The sequence below is a fragment of the Centroberyx affinis genome, unplaced genomic scaffold (assembly GCF_046629955.1).
Source record: "Centroberyx affinis isolate AG114_WGS23_722 - 3 ecotype Tasmania unplaced genomic scaffold, CSIRO-AGI_Caff_v1 ptg004590l_1, whole genome shotgun sequence".
Taxonomy (NCBI): domain Eukaryota; kingdom Metazoa; phylum Chordata; class Actinopteri; order Beryciformes; family Berycidae; genus Centroberyx; species Centroberyx affinis.
The window spans coordinates 201,326-228,219 of record NW_027282208.1 but is presented as its reverse complement, the minus strand read 5'-3'; the positions used below and the strand labels follow the sequence as shown (position 1 = coordinate 228,219).

Genomic DNA, 26,894 nt, shown 5'->3' with positions numbered 1-26,894 from the left:
TAATTTGGATAAAACATTACTAACAAATTGTTCACTAAGGCAGGCAAAAGTTATTCATTTAATTTCATAGCAGTATAATACAATATATAAAACATAGATTTGTGAACATGTCATCAATAATGATTTAACAATATAAATATATTATTTACTATTAATTAGTATGCAATGTACAACATGAACTGGTTGTTATACAACCATTAAATGATAATTCATAAATATTAAATAATGAAATTCACCATTTGTTAGTGATATTTATGATGATATGTTACCAAAAGAAGTGGATGCTGCCTCTGCTGTTCGTTCCTGCAGCACAGGAACGAACACAAAGTGTTTTTAGTTCCTCTGTGTTCTTGCAGCCATTCTTCGCTGCTGATGACAGAAACCTGTGGCTGAATGTTTGCATGGTGGTTGCCAATGGTTACAGGGGACAAATCACCGTGTTGAAGGAGTGAAAATCAAAGATTATAATGTTATCACCTGTTCCTCCCTGACAAAAGCTGGTGCCTCATTATGCTATGAACTGATATTTTTACCCCTTTCACAGCAGCACTTCAACACCTGAACACTGCATGCACATTTTCTGTCAGGGAGGAAGAGATTATCTTAAAGCAATAATCCACAAGTCCACCCACATCATGAAAGCTTTTATATTTACTGTTCTGAACAGCCAGTGTCTGGTAGCTCTTTCCTGGGAAAAAATCCTGTGGTGCACAGGAAGTGATGCGTTTAATGTTTCTGGTTTGTTTGGAATAAACAGAAGAAGAAGAACTGGGTAGTTAGCATGAGCATTGATAGCCACCATGGCTGAACAGACAAAGAAAAGAGAAACTCAAACTGCATCAACAGAAAATCCAAGCTCCGCCCACACCATTTGATTGACAGGTGATCTATGGGAAGGGCAGTGCAGAAACACCACAGCAAAGAGCACTAAGCAAATAAAAAAAAAAAAGGGCACAAATTGTCATATCTAGATCAGGCTCTACCTTAAAATGTATCTAATGTTTGTTTGTGTGTGTGTGTTACAGTGAGATCAGTCACCTGGAGTCAGGCCTGGTGGTGGAGTTGTGGAATAAAGGTTTGATCTGGGACACCATGATCGGCACGGCACTGATACCGCTGGACACCATTCGACAGTCCGACGAGGTAACCCCCCCTCCCCACACACACACACACACACACACACACACACACACACACACACACAAGGCTTGACATTAATGTCACATCGGATGTACTTTTCTCTGACTTGTGAAGTTGAACACCTGATTTGCGTGCGTTCATGTGCCTTTTAGTTGGAAATAAAAAACAAACATGGAGGTGATGAAGCAGAATTATAATTTCTGATTGATGAATTTCTGTCTTATTGCTAATTTATTTCAAAATCAGGGCAGTTATCAAACAATGTTTATTGATTAAAATTTTGGTAGATGTGTCATATACAGCATAATTAGTTTTTACTATCAACAGGAAAAAGCTACGTTATTGTCGGCCATCTTGACTTCAGTCAGTACTCGACTTGGTGGGACGTTCAAGTGGTACTTTCTTTTGTTAACTAACAGGTTGAATAATTCTTTCATTTCTCAGGCCACCAAACTGTTAAATGCTAGTTTCCCATTCAACTACTGGGGGCTGATGATGGTTTTAGCGATGGCTAAACATACTCTAGGTTTCCTGTTGTCACTTGATGTATTCATGCATTCATGTATTCATGTATTTTATCATGTTTTTTGTATCTGAGTCCGTGTGCCTATGTCTCTGTGTGTTCTATGTTTTATCTGGCTGACAAAGACAAATTTCCCCTCTGGGACAATAAAGTTGAAGTTGAAGTTGAAAGTTGGATATCCCATAATCCTGACAGCACATGAATGCATAATAACCGCCGAATGCTGGGAACTTAGTCAGTTATATAGCTATCATTTGATCATTTTCTGTTATAATTATCCTTTTCTACTCTAAAAGCCACGCAGGTTGTTAAAGAAATTAAAGTGTCTGGTGAAATTCTGAATTCACAAGCCACTGGCACCATTTCACTTTCACACATGACGTTTTCACACATATTTACACACTGCCCATGCACAAACAACCCCCCCCCCCCCTTCTGAGAGTTACTCATTAAAACACCATCTTCACCTGTCAGCTCAGTCAAGAAAAACATTCTCACAGGTTGCCAGTTGGAGGCGGTTGCCAGATTCGTTTCAGCGTGCTGCGGTCAGGCTTGTCTCGCCTCTTTTTAGACCTCATTACTTTTTTTTTGGGAGAGTTTTAAAGCGTGGCAGCCTCTGTGTAATCATCAATAATGCAACCCCCCGATATTTGACTTCTCCACTCGGTTTGAAACAGTAAATGCTCGCAGGCCCACTGTCAGCGTCGCTCCTCGCCTCTTCATCTTTTCATCTCGGCTCGGCTTTATTGAGTGGCATTTTCTCCCTGGCCCACCCGCGCCCTCAATTTCCATGTTGATGCTTTGGTTCTCAGTGAATGAAGGTTTCTTTCTTTCTTTCTTTCTTTCTTTCTTTCTTTCTCTTTCTTTCGTTCTTTCTTTCTCTTTCTTTCCTTCTTTCGTTCTCTTTCTTTCTTTCTTTCTTTCTCTTTCTTTCGTTCTTTCGTTCTCTTTCTTTCATTCTTTCGTTTTTTCATTCTCTATCTCTTTTTCTTGCTCTCTCTTTTTCTTGCTCTCTCTTTCTCTTGCCCCCTCTCTCTTTCTCTTGCCCCCCCTCTCTCTCTCCCTCTCTGTCTCTCTCTCTCTCTCTATCTCTCTCACTCTCTCTCTCCCTCTCTCTCTCTCTCTCTCACTCTCTCTCTCCCTCTCTCTCTCTCTGTCTCTATCTCACTCTCTCTCTCCCTCTCCGTCTCTCTCTCTCTCTATCTCTCTCTCTCTCCCTCTCTGTCTCTCTCTCTCTCTATCTCTATCTCACTCTCTCTCCCTCTCTGTCTCTCTCTCTCTCTCTCTCTCTCTCTCTCTCTCTCACTCTCTCTCTCTCTCTATCTCACTCTCTCTCTCTCTGTCTCTCTGTCTCTCTCTCTCTATCTCACTCTTGCTCTCTCTGTCTCTCACTCTCTCTCTCCCTCTCTCTCTCTCTGTCTCTATCTCACTCTCTCTCTCCCTCTCCGTCTCTCTCTCTCTCTATCTCTCTCTCTCTCTCTCTGTCTCTCTGTCTCTCTCTCTCTATCTCACTCTTGCTCTCTCTGTCTCTCTCTATCTCTCTCTATCTCTCTCTCTCTCTCCCTCCCTCTCTCTCTCTCTCTCTCCCCCCCCCCCCCTCTCTCTCTCAGGAGGGACCGGGGGAGTGGACGTCTCTGGACTCTGAGGTGCTGATGAGGGAGGATGAGATCTGCGGTACAACCAACCCAACACCGCATCAAGTGCTGCTGGACGCCCGCTTTGAGCTGCCCTTTGGTATACATATGCACACACACACACACACACACACACACACACACACACACACACACACACACACACACACACACACACACACACACACACACACACACCTAATAGAGAGCTTTCAGGTGATGTGATGCACCTGGCGGCCATATTGGAGGTCCACAGCTCTTGGGCAGTGGCTAAAAAAAGCTAATGGCACTTCTACAACATACAACTTGACCATCTCATCAGTGTTAAATACAGATGGTAAATTTCTGTGTTGTTTTTGGGAATTGATTATTTCACCACTGATTATCTGATCACTTTTGTGTTTAGATGTCAGCTTGTTAGCTAAGTAACCGTATTAACTGGCCAGCTAGCCATCATAGTCTTGTTGTCAAAACATCTGATTTGCACACTAGCTAATGTAACTAGAGAAAGCTAGCTTTAGTAGTAGTTAATAGTTACATGTTTACTTTAACATTGCTAAATTATCCTGCTGGCTAGTTAGCTAGCTAACAGTTTGCTCAGGTTAACTGAGCTGACTCTTCTCAAGCTACAACTCAGAGTGTGTAGAGACTAGGGCTAAAGACAAGAGAGGTTATTGTGTCACCGTAAGCTAAATTTGGAAACAAATCCACTTTATCACACGATTCACTTTTAGTTAGAATATTACTGAATGGATCTACAGCCAGACCACAACAAGCGTTTTCAGGTAACTCTCTTTTTCTAACTTGGTGGTTGAATATTTAGCCATTATTTGTGCACAGACCTTGCCTGATATCAGACAGAATTGTCAACTCGTTACACTCCATTTCCATCTCCAGTCTGACATTGCCTCCACTCTAACCGATTTCCGTGGGGGAGGGGGATTTGATTTTCCCTAACCAATCACTAGAGACCGACGTATCCGCCTGAATCTAACGCTATTTTAAGTCGACACTGATGCGTAGCCATGACAACACCAGAGACGGTTCAGAAAGTGTAGAGCATCTTTGACAACACAGAGCGAAGTAAAAACAAAGTATTTCGGATTTCAAAGTAATTGGTACTTTTTAATCGAACAGCCTCGATAGCAGCGTCTATCTTGTCTATAGCGGTCGCCATTGTTGTTATTACTCCTCCTTGGTTCCGGCACACAGCTTGACAACAGCTTGACAACGGCGTTATTCCCGCCCGTGGCGCTGATTGGCTAATCGTTAGTCCCCCCCCCCCGGCGCTCATTGGACCGATCATTTTTCAACCGAGAAACCGCTGTTTCATGTCACAATGCCAGACCAGAATCAGTCAACTAGGTGGAGTGGGCGGATTCAAAGGTCTGGACCCAGGCAAGCAAAGACATTCATGATGGCACGCAGCTATGCTTGCAAAGCCTTTATGAGCATCTTAGGTTTCATCACAGAAAAATATCTCTATATCCCTAAGGAGTTCCTTGATGAACCTCTATATAGCAGAGGCTTGTGGAAGTACTATTAGGGATGAACCTTTTATGAAGGGGTTCTTTATCTGAAGAACCCCTCATATTCCTCCTTTTTTCCTTGTTTAGAGTGTACCTTACACTGACTCCAGATAGCTGCATTTTGTTAGAGCAGTTTGTGTTCTGGGCAGGCTCTTCATCTCATGGGTCTGTCTGGAGTGTCTGAAGTGTCTGCTTCAGAGTCGCCGTCGCCCTCTCCCTCTGCGTCGCCTGGCACTCTATTTCAGTGCTTCACCCTCACCTGATGTCTAGGTGCCGTTGGTTCATGCTGCTGGCCAGTTCAGTTGTCAGCCAGGGCCTGAAGATGGAGATAAGATAGCGGCCTCCCCGTTTTAGCCAACTTTGACAAATCCCCCAGAAAAAGAAGAACAAAGTCATTGACATCCACTATGGAGTATGCCAGCTCAAATTAACAACGTCATCACACACCCTGTCTGTCAAAGAAACATTTTTTTATGTCATTTTTGTAATTGGTTGTCTTGATGTTTTTTTCTCTTTTGGAGCGAGATGTTAAGTCCCCCGGAGTTTTTTAGTCTTGACTGCTCAGTTTGGATTTCTTTCCCTCTCTCTTTTCCCCAATGTTTTTATTGTTCTAATCTAAACTAAACCAGACTAGACTAGACTACACTACACTAGACTAGACCAAACTAAACTAATCAATAGGGAGTTTCCTCTGTTTGGTGGTCATTTTGTCACAGACAGACAGACACACACACACACACACACACACAGTCACAAGTGCCTGCATATGCCCAGTATACAGCCTGGCATTGCAGACTCTGAAGCCAGATCTTCACATTTTCACTCTTCTCTTCTTCTTCTTCTCTTCTTCTTCCCCATATTCTCTGCCTACACTGGGCTTGGGGAGGACGTGCAAGGCCCCTGAGGTGGTTGTTTATTCTATTTCTGGGCCTCCAAAAGGAAACCTCCTCATCAGCTATTAAAGACACATGAATATGAGATAGGAGCACTTCCCGCAGGGAGAAGGCAGGACGGGATAGGATGGGACGGGACGGGGAGCGTGGAGGAGAGCTGGCTGAGGGGAGGGAAGGGTGGAGCTGCCTCTCTCTCTCTCTCTCTCTCTCTCTCTCTCTCTCTCTCTCTCTCTCTCTCTCTCTCTCGAGTTTAACTCTTTTTGTCCAACTCGCTCCCTTGTGTCTGTTTCCTGCTGCACTTCACTTTCCCCTCTCTCTCTCGCCTCCCACGTTCACTACTTTGCTCTTTCATTCTTCCTCCATCATTTACTTTCTCTCTTCATCGTCTCTTTCTCTCTCTGGCAGTTCATCCATCCATCCCTCTGTCCATCCCTCTCTCCATCCATCCCTCCATCCATCCATCTCTTGTGTCTGTGCTTCCTGCACTTTCCCCTCTCTCGCCGCCCACGTTCTCTCTGTTGCACTTTTGGTCTTCCTCCATTATTTACTTTCTCTCTTCATCACCCCTTTCCCTTTTTGTAAATATATCCATCCATCCCTCCATCGCTCCACCCATCCATCCCTCCACCTTGTGTTTATGTTTCCTGCGTTTTCCCCTCTCTCTCCACCCACATTCTCACTTGCACTCTCGTTCACGTCTTTTACCATCTCTCTTTTGTCTCATCTCCTCTCTCTTTCCACCCATACCCAGATATCCCAGACGACGAGGCCCAGTACTGGACCAGTAAACTGGAGCGGATCAACACCATGCGGATACATGACGAGGTGAGTGGACGGGCTTTCCCAAGGGCATCTTAGCACCAAAGAGAATATCGAAACTTACTGCAGGATGAAGAGAAACAAGCAAAATAGAATAGCCTTTTACTAGCCCCGAGGGGAGTTTGTCTTGTGCGTCAAGAGAGCTAGCAATGCACAAAATAATTCATACATACTGTGTACATGCATTGCATGAGTTAGACAACTGTTAATTCATTCATTGCATGAGTTATAATATAAGTTATACAGCAGTTCCTCCAGAATGGGGAATCACAACTAGGACAGACTTCTCTCTCTTAGCCTCCTCCTAAAGTTGGGAAGTTGAAGAGAGTTCCTGGTGTTGTAAATGTGAACTTGTGATTTCAGTGAAAGTAAATTTTGCAGGCAGTACAGGGGAAGGAGATTCTGGTTGCATGTATACAATAATAATCTAAAACATAAGAAATTAAACAAATATGTGTTTCATTTACGGCGGTAGCCATTGCAGAAGTCTTCTTTGATGCATTTATCTTGCATCCATCCTGTGTTAACACTGCAGAAAATCCTATTACAGTAGAAACAAAGTGTATTGTAACACAAAGCTCTCGTGTCTCTCGATCAACAAGTTACCAGATCCCTCATGGTAACTTCTTGAAAAAAGAAAAGAGAGCAAAACTTGAACCTTTCAAACAATTCCTTTTGGGGATGGAGCGAAAGTGCAGCAGTAGTAGCAGTAGTGAAAATTGTGCAGTGGCTACTCCTGTAAAACTGATTAAAACTGAGCACTTCTGGTTTCATCGGAACAGCAAGGTATAACTGAAGAGTTCTGTTCCAAAATAAGATCTCCATTATTGAAAACCCAAAGTCTGTTCTTGCAAAACGATTGCTCATACGAAATTAAAGTACCATTATGGGTTACTTAAGTTATGAGTCAGCCTAAAACCTTTGTGTTTCTGAAATTTTGAGTCATGAATTTCAGGAAGCAAGATTTTTCCAAAATGGATGCTTTGCAATTTGGTGGAAACCTTTCAAATCAAAAGTCTTGTCTCTGAAGTTGTGTTTTTTGTATAAGTCTGTACATTTGTCAGTAATGTCAGTGTGTTTTGTCTTGTTGTGCAACTGTCCTGTTTCTAAGCTCTTGTTATTGGGGTTTTCCTACAGAGTGAGATTCTTTATACCTTTAAAAGGATTCTCCTGAATTTTTTATTTTCACTTCATGTTGTATTAAACTGTGCTGTTGTCAGTGATGTTGCAGGTTGTGTCAGCTCACAGCTGCCACCTGATGGCAAATTTATATCATTACATCATTTAATAAATAAGATTAACTACAAAGACTACTAATATATGCTATGCCATATCTAATTCTCCTCTGTTTCTCTATCTCTCTCTCTCTCTCTCTCCCTCTCTCTCTCTTTCCTCTCCTTATGTGTTTCTATTTCTATTTTCTCTTTCATGGCAGTATCCTCTACAGGAAGAGGTGCAGAGAAGACGAATGGCGTCTGTGCCCTCCCAATGCTGTAAGTCTAAACTTTTTAGTAAAACATCTTCACTCCAAAACACTCTCATGCTAGTTTCCATGTGTTTTCTATGTGTGTGTGTGTGTGTGTATTGTTGTTGTTGGTGAAGGTGACGGTGGTGGGTGGGGTGGTGATGGGGCTGCTTCCCACATTAATGTGTCATTTAACACGTAATGACTCAAACTCGGGCCTACAGTGTTTTTATTCTTCCTTCCGTCATGTGTTTCATCAACAGGGAAGGACATTCACTCCAGCCACCAGCCAAAAACTGGTAAATTTTGGCTGTGGCTGGTCGTCTACTTTACCTACTTGAGCACTGAGTTTGGAAAGTAGCTAATGATGATTTTAACTGGCTGTTAAAATAGTGAAAGTGAATGAAACTGAATAGTGAATGAAAAAAATGGTTTCCTTCCTGTTCATCAGTAGTTGAACTCACACTGACGTCTTTTTTCAGTGTACCTTTGGTGTTCCTCATTTTTTTTCTCATTATCATTTTCCCCACAATTGTTCTATTGCGTCATTGCTGATCACTCATACTGCGTGTGGAATTGACCAAGTCATCAAGGGATGAGTCAACCATTTGTTGTTATCCATCTCATATTACCATTATCATCCATCATTTCCCAAGAGCTTTGCTATTCACACATTTTGGGGTTTTCAATCCCATTACATGTTTTTAAACTCCATTTGGCATCACCAATTACTTTAATACTCTTGGTCTAATTGTTCTGTAATGAACTTCACTTTCCTTGCTGCCTCTTTCTTTGAACACTTGCCTCCATGCCACCAGGCAGTTGGAGTTATTTCGGATGGAGCGAACAGCAGAGTACGTACATGGGTTCTCTTTTTCTGTGACATTTGTCAATCTTCCCTCTTCAATAAGGCACAGCGCTCTGCTCTTTGCCTCTCTTTTTGATGGATGATCAATGCATGCTGGGTCCATATCTTTAATTTATGTCTCCCCTGTAATTGTAAATTCACCTGCTTTTGTGTGTTTCTGACCGGTCTGGGTCTGTCTTGTGGATATATTTTACCTTGACATTTGGAGTGGCATTGTTTGTTTCTATGTCCAAAACTGATTTCTTGTTGACTATTTCATTGCATGCATCTGTCATTGTCACCTGCTCAGCTGTTGGTGTTCTTTGTATTTTTTGCCTGCTACCACAAGAGGGGGCTACATGTCCAAATTTTGAATTCCTTATTCTCATTGTTTGAGAGTCTCCCTTTCAACCATGTAGTGTACTAACTGTCTGCTTCTCAGGAGACAGTTAAGACTCTGAGTATGAAAATATTGCATATCATTAAAGTACATCAGAGAAGATTTGCTGAGTTATTCAAGAGTGCTTTGCCTGGCCTACAGCAGTAATTTTCAGCACAGATGTAAACTTTGTATGAATCCCACTTTTTACTGCATGCTTGCTTAAATTACTGCTGCATGTTTTTCCATCCTCAGAGGAATTGTTTAAAAAGCTGTTGGCTAGTTGGTTGAGTTTACTTAGAGTTACAGTATACCAGTATTTGGTTCTGTTGTATATATCCAAGAACAAATTATCTGCAGCACTAATGCATGATGGAAGCTGGATAAATGCATGAAAGGGGACTTCTTCAATGGCTACCACTGTAATTTGACAGTAATGATGAGCAGTGATTAGACCACCTACTGATTGGGTCTACCAGAAGTGAATTAGTTCTTGATTGAGAAAGAGATTAGGTTTTCATTACATTATAGTCAGATGAATCAACAAGTGCCGAGTTTTCTATATGGAAGTCTATTGGAGCCGTTACAGTTCATTTGTCCTGTACATTTTCAGAGTGAGTACACATTCATTTGTTTAAAAAAAAAAAAAATAGCTAAACAGTGTTTTGCTGAGCTGTTGCTGTTGCCTTTCACCCAGCTTTGGATGACCATGATAGCGCAGTGGATGACCGTGATAGTGACTACCGCAGTGAAACTAGCAACCGACCCCCACGGTACCACAACACCTCCCAGACCAACTCGTCTGTGCACCAGTACCCCATAGGCCGGAGGGTGCATCATCATCAAGCCCTATCCAGAGAGTCTGACTCTATACAGAGCTATGAGCTAGACTATAGAGAAATGAGGGGGCCCAGGTAAACACACACACACACACACACACACACACACACACACACACACACACAACACACACACTCTGCCTGTAATAGAGTAATTTCATTATTGCAGTACCACTTGGGCAAAAATGTCAGAAGCATATTCCCTTGGTTGCTCTAATGTGAGAGCAGATACAGGATTAGAGGCTAAGAGTCACAGTAACTGCACTCAAGGGGCTCCTAATACATTTTCCCACTTGCCTGACTCTTAACCTTGGCTTCTGAAATTATTTTTATTTGTTATCTTTGTAGATGAGCAAGGCTTCCAGGAGTCAGGTTGCCAAAAGTGACATAAGTCATTGATGGTGGTTTTTGAAATACTTGGCTTATTTCTGAAAAATAGTACCATTGTCTGTAGAAAAGTCTGACTTGAAAACAGAAATGTCACAGCTTGAGATAGTTGTCCTCTACCACATGTACCACCATACACACCACCACATTCTACTGTATGCAGTAATTATTTCAGTATTTGTGGTGATGTAAAATTAGGGTTTGAATTTATTATAAAATATTTTATACATTTAATGTTTAATCATTTTACAGGTTGAAAAATATACTGATATGCACTGTAAAAGTCTGTAGACTATCACACCAAATAGAAACATGTTTCCTTCAACATCAGTGCACATGCAATCCTCTCATATTTTGGTTTCTTCTTTTCATTTGCTTTTCTTTACTTGCATTAATGCTCTCTTTGCTTGATCTGTTGTTTTTAACGCATGTCTTTTTGTCTATTTTTCTTTCTCTGCATCATTTTTCCACTGCTTCCTGCATGGCACTTCTATTGTTTTACCTAAATTCAGGCGATCAAACCGTAAGGGTGGGATCAGAATAATCCCTGTTGACTCAGGTATGGGTGTGGAGGACTGGGAGAGTAAATATAAAGTTCCCGACTCAGGTGTCCTAGACGATTACTTGGAGGCTGAGCAGAAGACATGGGAGGAGGAAGATAAAAGCATCATCTACCGCATCAGCGACAGCCCTAGTGAGTCCAAAGGTAGCAGGTTCTATCAGACAGTAGAATGTGATGCACTGTCCCCTGAGGATACAGAGGAGCTGGATGACACTGACACCCTGCGCAAAAAGAGGCATGGCTTTGCCAGTGGAGAGGTACGTTTAGTTTATAAGGAAGCGGGCAGCTTTGAGGATGAATCATCCCCTCCTGAAATTGACATTATTCCATCAGTCAAACAGCTACGACAGCAGACAGACAGAGAAGGGCTACTGTATAAGACTAGATTATGGGCGAAAACTGCAATAGAGGACACACTTGAGAGCTACGCAGCCTTTCGAGAGGAGGAGGCAGCTAGGGAAGAGGCTGCAAGGATCAGGGCCAGGAGTGAGTATGGCTCAATTGGTTCAGATGAGATGCAGTTTTCCTTTGGATCTGAGGAGGAGCTAGATGACCTGACATTCATCGAAGGGGATGTCACTTATGAATATGAAAGTTACTACTATCCTGGCAAGCATATTTCCCCCCAAGGAGGACAAGGCTATTTAAGTAAAGGGAGAGCAGGCCATGGACAAGATCCTATGCTGTCTCCTGTGGAGGAGCCAAGTGATGAGTACGTAGATCCAATGGATGAACTTCAGAACCTAGTTCACTCAGTGTCTGAATACCTGGCTGTAAAAGAGGAGGAGATCAACAACTATGAATCAATGCCTAAACCAATTAGGAGAAAACTCCCCGCATTGCCAACCGATGCCAAAGAAGTAGAAGCTGAGGACAGTAAGAGCAATGAGGCAAAAGTAGATGAAGTTAAGGAGGACACGGGTGTTGAGCAGGGCTTAGCTGGAGTAAAGAATGCCATGAGCTCGTTATTCAGCACTATCACAGGTTCCAAGCCCAGCACTGAGGCTACTGAGGCTCCGTCCAGTTCCCTTGGACCACCACAAACAGACTCTGGCATTTCAAAACTGCTCTCCTTTATCCCTAAGCCTGGTACTGAAGTCACAGAAACCTCTGGTACTTCTGCGACAGATCCACCTACCTCCCAGGCTCCACCACAAGCCGAGTCAGGAATTTCAAAGCTGCTTTCATTCATTCCTAAAAGTGGTGGTACTACACCCCCAGTAGCAATAGTTCCTCCTGCCTCTCAAGAACCCACAACAGAAAAGAAGTTTTCCTTTCAGTCTCTTTTGCCTTTTCATTCCTCTGAATCCAGTCGGACAGCTGAAGGTGATCAAGGGTCAGCACAAGAAGGGGCTGAGGCACAAGGCAGTGCGTCCACTGCTAACCAACCGGCATCTGTTGTTGAGTCCATGTTAGGAAGGCTTAGTCCTATGAGACTTTTTTCCAGTGCACCACCATCCAGAGAGCCATCACCTCAGCCATCAGAACAAAGAAGTGTATCTTCTGCAAGCAATGAGTCCAGGCAAGGATCCATTGACAGAGCCAAGAGTCCTACAAGTGGTGGGTCACAAGCAGAGCGACAGTCATCAGATGAGAAGAGACCAGGTTCAGGAAGTGGATCAGTTGATCTTTTACCAGATATAGGAAGTGGATCAATTGATCTTATGCCAGATACAGGAAGTGGATCAGTGGAGCTTCTTCCAGAAACTGAGTCATCTGGTGAGCTGCCTGATATTCAGCAAAGAAGAACTTCTGCAATTTCTGAGCCAAAACCTGAAGGCAGTGCAGAGGACACAGGATTCTTCAGTCCTTTTAAGAAATCTCTCTCTACCCTCATATCAACAGTTCCTCCCGAGAACCCCTTACAGACTGACACAAAGCCTGCAGAGGAGTCATTTTTAGGTAGCAAACTGAAAATCCCATTTTTCTCCTCTGAAAATATCTCCACGCCACAGCCACCAAAAGCAGAAGGGGGCATGCTCTCAGGGATTCTTAAGTTTGCCTCCGGTGAAGATGCCAATGCCCCAAAAACAAGTGCACCCCCCAGCCCTGCAAGAACTCCCTCTCCGAACCGTGCTGCACTTCTTGAAAGTGTACCAAAAGGGAACACAGAAACTGGGTGGTTTTCTAACCTCTTCAAGGTAGCCCCAAGCGAACCTGCTAAAGAACCTACAAAGCCACAAACAACTCCCACTGTCATGCTGACCAAGCCTAGTGGCCAAACAGAGCCACATACTGAACAAATGGTTCCTGAAAAAATAGATGGCACAGATTGTGGATCAGAACAAGTATCTCAAGAGCAAACATTGTCTGAGAAGGATTCCCAGTGCAAGATAGATGCCCAATCTCAGCCTGAAGTAGATGCCACATCTAAAGACCTAGTTGCTGTTATGCCTTTGGAACATGCCGAATCACAGACAGAACCACAAGCCCCACAGCAGCCTCAAGGCATTCTCTCTGGATTGTTGAAACTGGGATCAACAGAAGATGTGTCTGCTGGCAATAAAGCCCAGGGAGGGGCTAGTCAGCCTCAACAGGGTGGGCTGTTTTCAGGGCTGTTTTCATCAACTCCCCAATCTTCTCCCCAAGCACAACAGAGTTCTGCAGCACAACAGTCAGGAGGATTGTTGTCTGGATTTTTAAAATTTGCCTCTGATAGTGTTGCTGCCCCTGCAAATCAGCCACCATCGGCATCACCAGAAAGCCAAGATGGCCAAGTTCCACCTCTAAGGCAAGGCCAACCTGCTACAGCACCAGCTGCAGCTCAACCACCACCTGCACAACCCGGAGGAATCTTATCTGGATTCTTAAAAATAGCAACAGACACTGTGGCTGGGCCTCAACCTCCTCAGCCCACACCAGGGTCCCAGCCAGTTACAGCTGACCAGCCAGCCAAAAAGGAAGGGCCTGAACAAATCTTGGTTGAAGATGCTACTCCCCCGACTCAACCAACAGGGCTTTTGTCAGGATTGCTTAAATTAGGTTCGGCAGAAACCCCTCCACCAGACAAAGGTCAACCTGACCAGCAACTGAGACAACCAGCAGCCCCAGATCAACAACCAAACCAACAGCAACAGCCTGAACAAATAAATCAAAAACCATCTCCAAATGTGGCAACAGCACCACCACAATCTGGTGGATTGTTTGGGGGCTTGTTGAAACTCACAGAAACAACAACCCAACCACAGCAAGGTCCTCTGAGTGCACAACCCAGTCAACAATCTCAAGGGAACATGCTGTCTGGACTTTTTAACAAAATCGTCGAACCTTCTCCTACCCCACCTCAGCCAAAATCAGCACCTGGTACTCAAGAGCCTAACCAAAAGCCAACACAGCAAGCTCCACAGCAAGGAGGGTTCCTCTCTGGTCTTTTTGGCACGGGGGGCCCAGACTCTGCTGCTGCAAGCCAAGCCCCACTCTCACAACAACAGCAACAGAGTGGCCCACCAGGGAGTCGACCTAATCAGCAGCCAGGCAACAGACAAAACCTGCAACGACAAAACCAGGTCCCACCACAACAGCCTCCTAGTAGTCCTGGAGGGATGCTGTCTGGATTGTTCAACAAAATTGCAGATGCCGGAGCCCCACAGCCTACAGCGGGTGGTCAACCAGGGCAGCAACAGACACCAAGAGTAGGACAAAAGACACCCCAGCAACCACCCAATCAACAAGGAGGTTTCCTATCTGGGCTATTTTCACCAGGACCTGCCCCTCCAGCACAGCAACTGACACCTGGTAATCAATCAAACCAGCAGCAACCACAACAGGGTAACAGACAACCCCTGCAGAGGCAAAATCAGATACCTGCACAACCTGTGGCTTCTACACCTGAGCCACAGCAGGGCGGACTATTGTCGGGACTTTTCAATAAGTTAGCATCGACTGACAATGCACCCCAACAGCCCACAGCCCAGGCAGGGCCTCAACAAGGTAATAAGCCAAATACTACTGGACAAGGTCAATCTGCAGGTCAACAGCCCCCCCAGCCCAGCCAACAAGGAGGATTCTTCTCTGGTCTTTTTGGTCAGACACCACCACAACAGCAGCAACAGCAAACCAAAATGTCAAGTCCTCAACAACCAGCAGTCCAACAGCCTAGTCAAAGTGGAGGCTTGCTTTCAGGTTTTCTGAAGCTTGCATCCGGTGAAAATGAACCTCAGCAACAACAGTCACCTCCAGCATGTCAACCACCTGTCAAGGCAGTGCAAAATCCACCCCAATCTGAATCAGGGGGATTGTTATCTGGCCTGTTAAACAAAATTTCAGCCACTGAGGAACTGCCATCCTCACCTGCTGGTCAGAGCCCTCAACCAACACAGCAACAACAGCAGGCACGTGCAGGACAGGGGCGACCACAAATCCAGAGAGCCAAACCAGTGGAGCTGCTGTCCTCCCAGGACGTGGCAGCGGACAGGGATTCAAAAGTTCCAGCACAGACAGGTTTCCTCTCTGGCCTTTTTGGTGTTACGGCAGAGACGCCGATATCAAAGGCACAGCAAACATCAGTCTCCCAACCTGGGAAGGAGGACCCTAAAACCAGCACAAGTAGCACGTCTCCTGGTTTGTTATCAGGCGTTTTCAAAACAGGCCCCAGTGACAGCAGCACTTCCACTCCTGGGAAGGAAACAGAAAAAGGCCTTCTTGATCGTTTACTACCAAAAAGTAAAGAAGATATCCCTGCAAGTACCACTACAGTCACAACTAGTGTAGTTACAGCTACACCTGTTCTTATCTGTAAAGAACCTCCACCATCTCAAGTTTGGCAAGATCCTACAATTTCCCCAACCCAACGTTACCTTGAGGAAATTCAACGTCTCTTGTATGGGACAGCAGAGGAGTATGGTTACCAAGATCTTTTATACAACTTTGCAGAAAATGGTGTCATTCCACCAGAGCTCTATGAGCATCAATGTCTCATAGAGGCTCTTCTTTGGCAGCAGCTCAATGATTATGCCCTCACTGAAGCCCTTGCTACTCAAGTTCAGGAGCGCTACCAGACGTGCCAAGGGCACATTCCGGCCACAGTTAGAGCACCCACATGGGAGAATCACGGATGGCTAAATCCTAAAGAAATGGACACCAGTCAGTTCAACATACCGTCACATCCTTGGAGGAATGCTGCCGCCCAACTTTTTGAGAGCCAAAATCGCTTTCTTGAGCCAGATGAAGATCTTGTTTTGTTTGACATGAGTTGCAGAGACAATAAACCCTGGAGCAGCTGTGACCATTTGAATGATCTTGATAGTAACAGAAAGCCTTGGATTGTGGGAGGGAGTGCTCTAAATCTGTCTACAGAAAAGAGTAAGAAAAAGTTGAGTAGATGTCAGTCTCTAACTGAATACAGCATACAGGAATTCACCCAAGTAGTTGATAAAAGTGGTCTTGGTAATGCTGTAACAGATAAAAAAGAATTTGATTTAAAATCAGCTACTGAGTTTTTAAAACAACTTGCGGCAAAAAAGGGCCCAATAGATTTAACACGAGGTGCTATGGATTTAAGTAGGTCTGCAGGAGTTACTGATGTTGATGAGGATATGCTTTTTGAGGACTCTGAGTGGTATCAGCAATGGCTTTCTCTATTGGAGCAAGGGTTGTGGTGGCCAGCTGAGGCTGGAGATTGTGGATATTATGTTTATACGGATGAAGAATTTATTTACTCCCTTTTAACTGACAGAGCTGGTAGACACCTCTATGCATGTGCTGCACCAGAGGATGTGCAAGCCCTTGGAAATATCACCGAAAATATTGCAAACATTCTGAAACAAAACGAAAAAGACAAAATGACCCTCTGTGGTTTTAAAATTCCCCTCTACAATGAGGAAAATGGCCTCTGGATTCCAGGCCGGCAACTGAACAATTTACCACTCTTGAATGCTCCCATGGACCTTACTTCAGCGTTTAGAAAAGGTGATAAAATAATGAACATGAATTTGGAAAGTTTCTCTCAAATGTTTCAGGAATCTGTATCTTCTCAAGCAGAACAGCCTGTCGACTTCACTGTGTACAAGCTTAAAAAGATCAAAGTGGAATCGGTGCAAAATGGTTATAGCTGTCATGAGGAGCCAATGGAGGCTGCTGATCTCACTTTGAAGACACTAAAAGGGGGACATGGAGGGCCGTACTGGAAGAATCAGGGGATAAAAGATATCCTCACACCCTCATCCACTACACCTGTGGTCTCTCCAAGGTCTTATTCACCACAAATTTCTTCAAACAGGCGTTCTCCAATTCCTGAAATTAGGATTGGGCATGTAGATGATACACCTGCAGACCAATTTAAACAGAAGTCAAGCTCCATTGTTTCAGCTATCGGAGGAATGGTTGGAAGGCCCTCTGATGTTGATGCAAGCAAAGCTGCTGCATCTAAAATACCAGGGCCTGCACAGTCAGGAAGGAAACTCCCTGCACCACCGGCTGCTAGTAAAACATCTCCAGCTACTTCAGTGCAGGCAGCTTCTGTTAGGAGTTTACCCACTGCATCTGCTGCAACTGTGGCTTCACCATCCATTTCACCCCAGAGACGCCAGCTTGCAAAGCAACCATCTCAGGTTCATAATCCTACAGTCATACCACAGGCAAACAAGACCTCAATCACAGGGAGGTGTGAAATCAACAAGGCCAGTAGTACTTCAACAGTGGACCAAAGATCACCTCAACAGCAGCCACAGGGTTCATCTCGGAAACCTACACCACAGTTACATATACTCAATGACACCTCAAAGACATATAATGAAGTCTACCTTTACCACAGAAATGGGCTCTGTAGCACTCCTATAGACCCTCAGCCGGGCAATAGAGTCCTAGATTTTTCCGCCACTGTAAATAAAGACAAAAACGTAAAACAAAAGGATGCAATAGATGCCAATGTGGAATCTTCACGTAAAGAGAAAGATCAAGTTGTTGACTTTACAAAGTATAAATTGAAGAGATTCAAAGAGAAAAAGCAGGAGGAGGCTGAGCCAAATATTGATTTGACTGACAAGACCACACTTGGAGCTGTAGATCTTACTAAACAGATTGAGGAGGATGAAGTTGAATGGACTAATTTAGAATATACTGTTGTGGGCACATCACTGGGAAGTCCAAGTGCTTCACTTCTGAGAGCAGTTTCTCCTCAAACCAACTATAAGCCAGATGACCAACACAGCACATCAGTGAGAAGATCACCCAGTCCAGAGATTATGGTTGACCTACCTTCTACAATACATAACCTGACACCACCCTTATCCTGCAGGACTTCTCTATCAGTTCAGATTAAGCAAACTGACGTAGTAGCCTCTGTCAAGGGTGCAATAGACATGTCCCCCAAACCATCTCCTAAATCCTCTAATAAGTCATCAGAGAGTTCTGACCCAAATGTAATGTTATCAGCAACAAGAAGATCTTCAATTAATTCAAAAATAGGGTCTAATCTCCATGGAGCTCTTGAACAATCTGCAAGACCTGAATCTCATGGACGACAGCTACAGCATTCCCCAAGCCAGTCTGTACTTGCCTCACCACTGGTAAGCCCTGTTATGAGACAGCAAGTAGAGTCTCAGGGGCAACATTTGTCTTCCCCGTCCAATGTTCACATGCAGATGCAGCACAGCCAACCTGTGCCTTGCTCATCAACAGTAAGGCCTGCTATCAGACAGAAGATTCCAGTTGATAGTAAGAGGGCATTTTTTGCTCAGGCACCATCTCCTTCCAACAAGCCTAGTGGATATGCTCAGCCATATCAGGAAGCCAGTGCTCCAGCAAACTCGATTAAAGCTACATTAGATATGTCTGCCAAGACACCATCCCAGCAGTCTCAGCAAACCGTGACACCACCAGAGAATCTCGTTAGTGAGGCATTGTCATTGACAAAGAGAAAACCATTATCTTCTGAGGAGACAAACAAAAGGCTTAGTCGTCATGGATCAATTGATCTCTCGTGTAGAACTGAACCATCAGAACTTCAGGGACAAACAACTGACCATGTTCATTCCCTATCTGTTGATGAACATCATCATCAGACTATTAGTGGTGCTCACATAATAAGCCCTGTTAAGAGAGAGCAGATACCAATTGATAGTAGGAAGGCAGCCTTGCCAAGAGAGCCTCCTTTAGGTCAGTCTATTGAATCCATGGTGACTTCTAAGCCCCCCCAGCAAGCCACAGCACCAGCCAATACAATCAAGGCCACACTAGATATGTCTTCCAAATCGGCCAAATTGAAAGAGGTTGCTCCTGAAGTGGCAACAGATAGTACTCTTTCTGAAGCTATACCACTAATGAGGGGCAAGCCAAGTGCTCGTGAACTTGCAAGGAAAAATTCTGTTGGTGTTCCACTAGTTGTGGATATCCCTTCTGAAGAGCCCCTTGATGGCTTGAAGAGCAGTTCTCCTACAAATGCACAGTGGGGTTTTGGCAGTAAGACCCAACGCCAATCAGACCCTACTCTATACCAACAAACATCTCTGCATAGCACAATAGGTGTCCTTGCTCATACAAATCAGTCACCTGCCATTCAAGCATATCAGACATTATCCACCCCAGCAAAATCTGTCACATCAACAGCACTGGATATGTCACCCAAGCCATCCCAAGCCACATTGGAAACGTCATCAACAGAATCAGAGTCTACTCAGAGTGAAGCAGTATCACTTGTGAATAAGCCAACAGCACGAGCAGTTGCCAGAAAAAATTCTATTGGTGTTCCCCTGGTAGTCGAACTAGCACCACAAGAACAGAAATGCCAGAAACAGCTTCAAGTCATGATCCCTGTACAAACACAGCAAACCCTGGATAGAACCAAAGACCCCAGTCCTGTTGTACATCAACCACTTCCTAGCTGTATTCCAGTGCTGTGCTCCAGCGTTAGTGAGTCCAGGAGTGTGTCACAGTCCACCACTCAGCCTTATCCACTAGCCTCAGCTCCAGCAAACTCGGTTAAAGGTACATTAGATATGTCTACAAAGGTGTCTAAATCAGATACAGTGCCAAACTATTCAGATCCAGTGTCCCTGGTAAGGGCAAGGCCATCGACATTTGCACATGCTCGAAAAGACTCTGTCGGTGTTCCACTGATTATGGAATCACCTTCCTTCCAAGAACAACCTAAAAGGCAACAGACACTGGTAGGAACTCAGGAACAGATGCAACAAGGGTTTGTGAGCAGTGGCTCTCGAGGAGTGAATTCTATACAGGACCACAAAACACATCAAACACCATCAGCACCAGCCAACTCCACCAAAGGCTTTTTGGACATGTCTCCTAAACCACAGCAGAAATCAGCTGAAACAACTGTTGAGCTCTTGTCAACTGGAGCTGTGCCACTGGTTAGAAACAGGCAGAATATAATAAGGAATGGTTCTGTTGGTGTACCACTGATAGTGGAGCAGTCTTCACATCAACAAAAGCTTCAAGTGCGAAGAATGATGCAGCCATTAAACTCAGTCCAAGACCTAAAACAAGGAACACCAGTAATGAGTGGAGTCAACACAACTGAGACACTACATCAGCAGATACCTACATACCATAGAAATGGGGTATTTTCAGTTTCTAGTAACACATACAAGGACACTCAGCCACACAATAAACCCATGGACTTCTCTCCAAAAGAGAGCCCAAATGCACCCCATATTTCGAGTCATTACATTGAACCACAAGATGGACAGCCTATGGATTTCACCAATATTAAGGCCAAGAAAGAAATGCTTGAAAGAAGGCAAACTGGAAGGCCATTGGGAAAGAAAACACTCACAGGTATTGTTGACCTAACTCTGGATGTTCAAAACAAAAGAACCATTACCAAAAGTGATGAAGGTGCGAAAGATCTTTCCTCTCCACACGTGGCTTCTCTCTCACAAAGTAATATTTATCATCCACAACAATATATACATCCAGCCACTCATACTGAGGTCAGAGAAGATATCTCAATTTCTCTGACTCAGAAAACATTACCATGCAGGGATGCCTCCACTGCCAGACAGACCAGTGTCCAACCTGGCTTGCAATGCAGAAGACAGTCAGAAACATTGACAGAACTGAACTTTTCAACAGTGAATACTTCCATTCCTGCTTCAGTGCCTATTCAGAGGATGATACAGCCTGCTCACCCTTTTGCTTCTCAGGCTATGCAGGGCAGAACATCTATTACTTTCTCACTAGACAGTTCTTTCCAACAGGTCAATGGTTCACCACAGCTACAAACACAGCATTCAATCCCACAGCTATACCAGCAAGCGGACGTGAGAGTTGACAGGACCCCAGCCAACAGTAGACCTCAGCCAATGGTTCCAATGTTGCAAAAACAAGATACAAGTGTCCAACATGACATAGCCCCTAGACCCAAAATTCTCATCAAACAACCAACAGTGGGCAGCTTTGGGAGCTTTGAAGAAAGCCCATTGGAAAGTGGAACAATGACAAGTCATGGGCAGTCGTTGCCTCATTCCACTACTCAGCAACTCTGTTATAGATCCCAAATTGTTCCTACCCCACAGTCTTCGAATTTGCAGTCATTGCCTGCTCCCACTATTCAGCAAGTAAATGATGATAGATCCAGAGTTCATCCTCCTCCACAGTCTTTGAATACACAGCCAATGCAGAGCAGTGCAACTACAATCTATAATAATGCAAAGCAAACTGCTCAAGTGTCATTACAGGGTGGACCAAGTCAATGCCTCGTTACTGTGCAACAACAGTCCATACCGACTGCACCCTTAAGCACTGTGGCTTCAGTCCAAGGCACATCAGAGATAAGTCCACTCATATCGCAACCCACCACACAACATGATCCAACAACTCTGACATCAGTAAGAAATGAATCTCTGGACCAGAGCTTCAGAGTTGAAATGCCAAGTCCACAGATACCTCCAAGTCAAACACCAGTAGGATCCCCCTCTGTTAAGGGTTTGGTTTCAATGTTCAGTGGTTCACAGCACTCTGTCATAACAAAACCAACTGGGGTCATGCCCCATCATACTCAGAATCTATCTACATCTGTTGATTACAAGACACGGGTTACCCCAACACAGACTCCTGCTCTTGCCCATGTTGCAGGTACCACTGTTAAGGAAAAGGTATCTGCATTTAATGCATCTTGCGCCCATGGAACTATTGTCCCAGCAACTCCTCCTGTTGTTGAAATGCAGGGGAACATTGGTATAAGCCCACAAACCATAACTCCTGTACTGTCAACTTCACTGCATTTCCCTCCATCACCTGTTCAGGACCAACCAGGCTCTGCTTATAAATTACAAGATCGAGTTTCTGATGAATCACAAAGCCTTGCTATATCTCCAACCACAGAGAAATCTGTCACTGGCTTTATTTCTGCACCCAGTGAATCTAGCCCAATGGGGGATACAATAGTTGGAGCTGTACTAATTGCTTCACCACCATCAGAATTGTCTAAGGATCTCTCTATAGACTTGCAGTCAGAGTCTGTTCCAGTGAAATCTCTAATTACTAAATCACAAGACAAAGGAATATCAAGGATATCAAGTCCTCAAATTTCTACTGACCAAACACCTGCAACCTGTCCAACTATTGAGATGCCACCTCAAGAAATTCTGAGTAGATCCAGTTTAGAGTTCTCACAAGCACTGATATCTACATCCATTACCACAGAGTCTACTGTCGCTAAAGAGGATGTGGTGATATCCGAATCAGACATATCACAGCAGCAATGTTTACAGGACACTAAACAAGCTATATCCACAGGGGCTCATGTCAACACTGTATTTGGTGAGGTCTCCACTGTAGGCAACGTATCGGAGGAGAAAATTAGTCATCCAAGGTCAATGTACATTGGCATTGGTTGCTCAGAAGGACCTCCAGCTGACACTGAAAATGACCAAAGTGAACTAAGACCTTACATTAGACTACCCCATATTTTTGTCTCAGCAGCAAGTTCACCAGAAGAAGAGACAAGTGAACATGTGCTCACTGAATCAAGCAAGGCAGAACAACCTCCAGATGTCAGTGTTTCTGAAGTAACTGCACCCATTGCAGGAACACTCCCTGACTGTAAAGATTCTTTACCTGATGAAATAAGTGCACAATCTGATATTTGTAAGGATTTAAAGTCTACTGAAATCAGTGGCATAGAACCACCCACAGCATCAGAGGTGCTCAAGACTTCCATACCAGAGAAGCCCCTTACTGTGACTTTGTTGGACTCTACACATGAGGATGAGCATGTCTCACAACTCATCCTGACCAAGACAAACTCAGTCATAGACACTTCACCTCCAGAAATTGAACTAAAAATAGACCCTTTGATGTCTGGTGAGCTGCCATCCAAGGAAGAAAACTCAACAACTCAAGAAATAAAACCACTTGAAGTTAAGCCTCTCAATAAGTTGTCCAACCAGGATGAAAGCAGAACTTCAGAAGTGGAATCACCTGAAGGAGTCCAACCTCTTTATAATAAAGCTGAAAAGGATGTCACCCTATCTCCCACTGAGCCCTGTCCTATTGAACCTCCTACAGAGGAAATCACAGCCTCTAATGATGGGACTTTAGCTGCCAAGGTTGATCAACCTGAAGCTGAACTGCCTAAAGAGCAACCGGGCAAAGGCTTATTTTCAATGTTTAGTGGCTCCACTGCAGCCTCACAGCAGACTTCCTCCCAAACTGGATCGTCAATACTTGGTGGAATTCTTCCTGGCTCCTCCACCAAAGACACCCCTGGAGCAGGCTTGCTCTCTATGTTTGGTGGATCAAATATCCAACCTTCACCTGGACCTAGAGGTCCAGCACCGTCAGTGTCTGCCCCACAAGAGCCTCCGGGAAAGGGCTTGTTCTCCATGTTTGGTGGATCCAGCACTCAGCCACCACCTGGTACAGGAGGCCCCACTGTTGGGAGTATGCCACCTAGAGGTCCCGCACCCAAAGAACCTCCCGGAAAAGGCCTATTTTCAATGTTTGGTGGACCTGCTCCTCAGCAACCACCCAGTCCAAGAGGTCCTCCTGGGGGTGGTGATCCACCAAAAGGACCTGCCACTGGATCTTCTATATTTGGTGGCATCCTCCCGGGTTCTACTGCACCTAAAGAGACTCCTGGTGCAGGTTTATTTTCCATGTTTGGAGGTCCTAATGCCCAGCCCCCAGCTGGACCTAGGGGACCCCCACCTGGGCCTAGAGGTGAACCACCTGGACCTAGAGGTCCGGAGCCTTCAGGAAAAGGGATGTTCTCTATGTTTAGTGGACCAAGCCGGCAGGTATCACCAACAGCCTCTAAACCACTGGAACCAGAGGGTCCTTTCAAAGTTTCCTCTGTGTTCTCACTTGGTGGAAGTTCTGATGTAAATAAACCTAAAACTGGGTTTGGCCTCCTTGGAATGTCTTTTATGGAGGACAACAAAACAGAGACAGAAATCATTGCCCCTGAACAAATAATACCCCCAGAAACAAGAGCTATTTCACGTGAGGCACAGGATCATCATGTTGAAACACAGCCAGTGGAAAATATACCCTCTGAGGCTGTTCCTACATCATCATTGAAAGAGGATCTCCAAGTAGATCAGCCATGTGTTGATGCTCAAGACTCCACTTTAGAAAGTAGCATACAGACCACTGAAAGTACTGATCCATTTACAGATCCTCAACTAGGGGTGGAGATAATGGCCAGAATAGATCAATCAGAACATCTTACGTGTGCAGAACAGCCTTCAGTATCAGTTGAAGCTAGAATCACAGACACACCAAATGAGACCAATAAACCATCAGAAGCAGAGAAACCACTTGACCAAACAGCTGTGAAACCTGAGAATGTGGGAGACTCAGAGACACCAGTGGAATACAAGGAAATGAAGGAGCCAGTGGATGCTGAGAAAGGAGCTGAATCAAAAAAGGATCCTTTTGAAACTGAGAGGACAGGTGATGAATCTGACATAGCTGCAACCAAAAGCCCTGCAAAATCAGAAAAGGCTGAAGGTATTGTGGAGACAGCTGTTACTCCAGAAAGAATGTTAGATGATATGGACAAAAACAAGGAATCAGATCTGGCTGGAGTGGAACCAATGAAAGCTGCTGTTGAAGCAGAGATATCAGTTGCAGAGGTGGAGAAATCTATCGAGGACTGTCTGAAAGTTGATGGTGAAGAAGAGACAGCAATCGCAGAGGTGGAAAAATCTACAGAGGAATCATTGCAAACTGCAGTTGATCCAGAGATAGCAGTTGCAGAAGCAGACAGACCTATTGCAGAACCCTTGGTGGCTGCAGCTGAAGCAGAGACTGCAGTTACAGAAACAGAGAAATCTATTGAAGAACACTTGAGAACCACTGTTGAAGCAGAGGCTACAAAGGAACCAATTGAGGTCAAATTAGAATTGGAAAAAGCTAGCACAGAACCTGTAGGTGGATTAGAGAAAGCGTTAGAAAGTGATGAGTATGTTGCACTGGACAAAAGCCAGGTCTCATCAATAGAAGAGGAAAAACCAATTGTCACCCACCCACCAGAAATGGTTATATCTCAAGCTGTGGGCCCTCCAAAAGGTCCTTTGTTGGGACCTACCAGTCCTCCACAACAGCCCAGACCAGGTATGACCAGGCCCCCTGGCCCACCAGGGCAAAGAATGGGAGGACCAAGGATGGAAGGGCCTCGAATGGGAGGTCCAAGGATGGAAGGGCCTCGAATGGGAGGTCCAAGGATGGGAGGACCAAGAATGGCTGGACCAAGACAGCCTGGACCACAAAAGCCCCCTGAACCCGCTGCATTTTCTGGCTTTATGTCTATGTTTTCTGCCCCAAATACCCCAAGAAAACCGGCAACTGGTGGTGGCTTTTTCTCAAGCTCACCTGGTTCATTCTTTGGATCATCACCCTCTCCTCGTCCTACTGGTCAGCCACAGCAACAGCAGAAAAGCTCGTTTTTTGGCCTTCCAAGTAGCCTTCCTACAGAGTCCCTGACCAGTGACCTATTTGGCATATTCAAGGGGCCAGAGACAACTAAACTGGAGGAACCTCAACAGCCTGGTACAGAGACTGAGCAAGAGGATAACAAAGAGCCTCCTGCAAAGGAAACAGTCTTTGAGGGTACTGAAAAGACAGACACTGAGAAGGCACCTTTATCCCGAGAAGGACATGTCAGAAGCATAGAGGATTATGAGGTGCCTGAAAAAGGCACGGTGGAGGAGGCAGAACGACCAGACAAAACAGAGGCAGAAGAGTGTTCTCTGACTGAACCCACTGAGAAAGCTGCTTTTCCTGAGGGAGAAGCAGGGCACAAGGAGCCTGTTGTGCTCTTAGAGGAGCCAGATTCTACAGGGACTGACAAAGCTGGACCACCCGCTGCTCCCGAATCCAAAGGCATGTTTGATATTCCAGGTCTGGCTTCTCCTAAATTCGGCTTTATGTCAGGAGCTGAAGGCACATCGTCTCTCGGATCCCTTTTCTCATCCAATGCATCCACAGCCACTGGCGCCAAGTCAACACAGCCACCACAGGCAGATGGTGGTCTCTTTTCTGGTTTTAAGAGCCTCTCAGCTGGTATATTCCAGGACGAAAAACCAGCTGGAAAGGAAGAACCATCATCTGCTGCATCTATGTTTGGGATGAAACTTGGCTCTATGTTTGGGAGCTCTGACTCTCCTAAACCTGAATCCCCTCCTCCAATAGTCACCACCCAACCTCAGCCTCAAAGTCCAAAACCCACAGATGAGATTTGTGAACCAGAGGCAGAGAAACTCTCTCCAGGTTCTGGAGAAACTGGGAGTGCTGACGCAAGTGATACAGAAGGGCCATCAGAAAATTCCAAAACAGGAAGCTGTGACACGTTGACACAGTCTGGGTTCCCCTCTGATTCAGTTTCCCTGGCAGACGATTTAAATAAACCCCAGTTACAGATCATCCCACCTGAGGTTGATAAGAGTGAAGCCACCCCGCCTTACACCCCCTCTGC

General features: G+C 44.7%; 1 protein-coding gene across 1 annotated transcript in view; it reads left to right on the top strand.

Moving 5' to 3' along the window:
* Positions 1–26,894, top strand: part of LOC139665453 (protein unc-13 homolog B) — a 200,352-nt gene that overhangs the window by 52,119 nt on the left and 121,339 nt on the right. Inside the window, 5 exon segments of the mRNA XM_071544463.1 lie at positions 1,026–1,143; positions 3,274–3,397; positions 6,471–6,544; positions 7,974–8,031; positions 9,927–10,143. Coding sequence (XP_071400564.1) covers positions 1,026–1,143; positions 3,274–3,397; positions 6,471–6,544; positions 7,974–8,031; positions 9,927–10,143 — 591 coding nt within the window.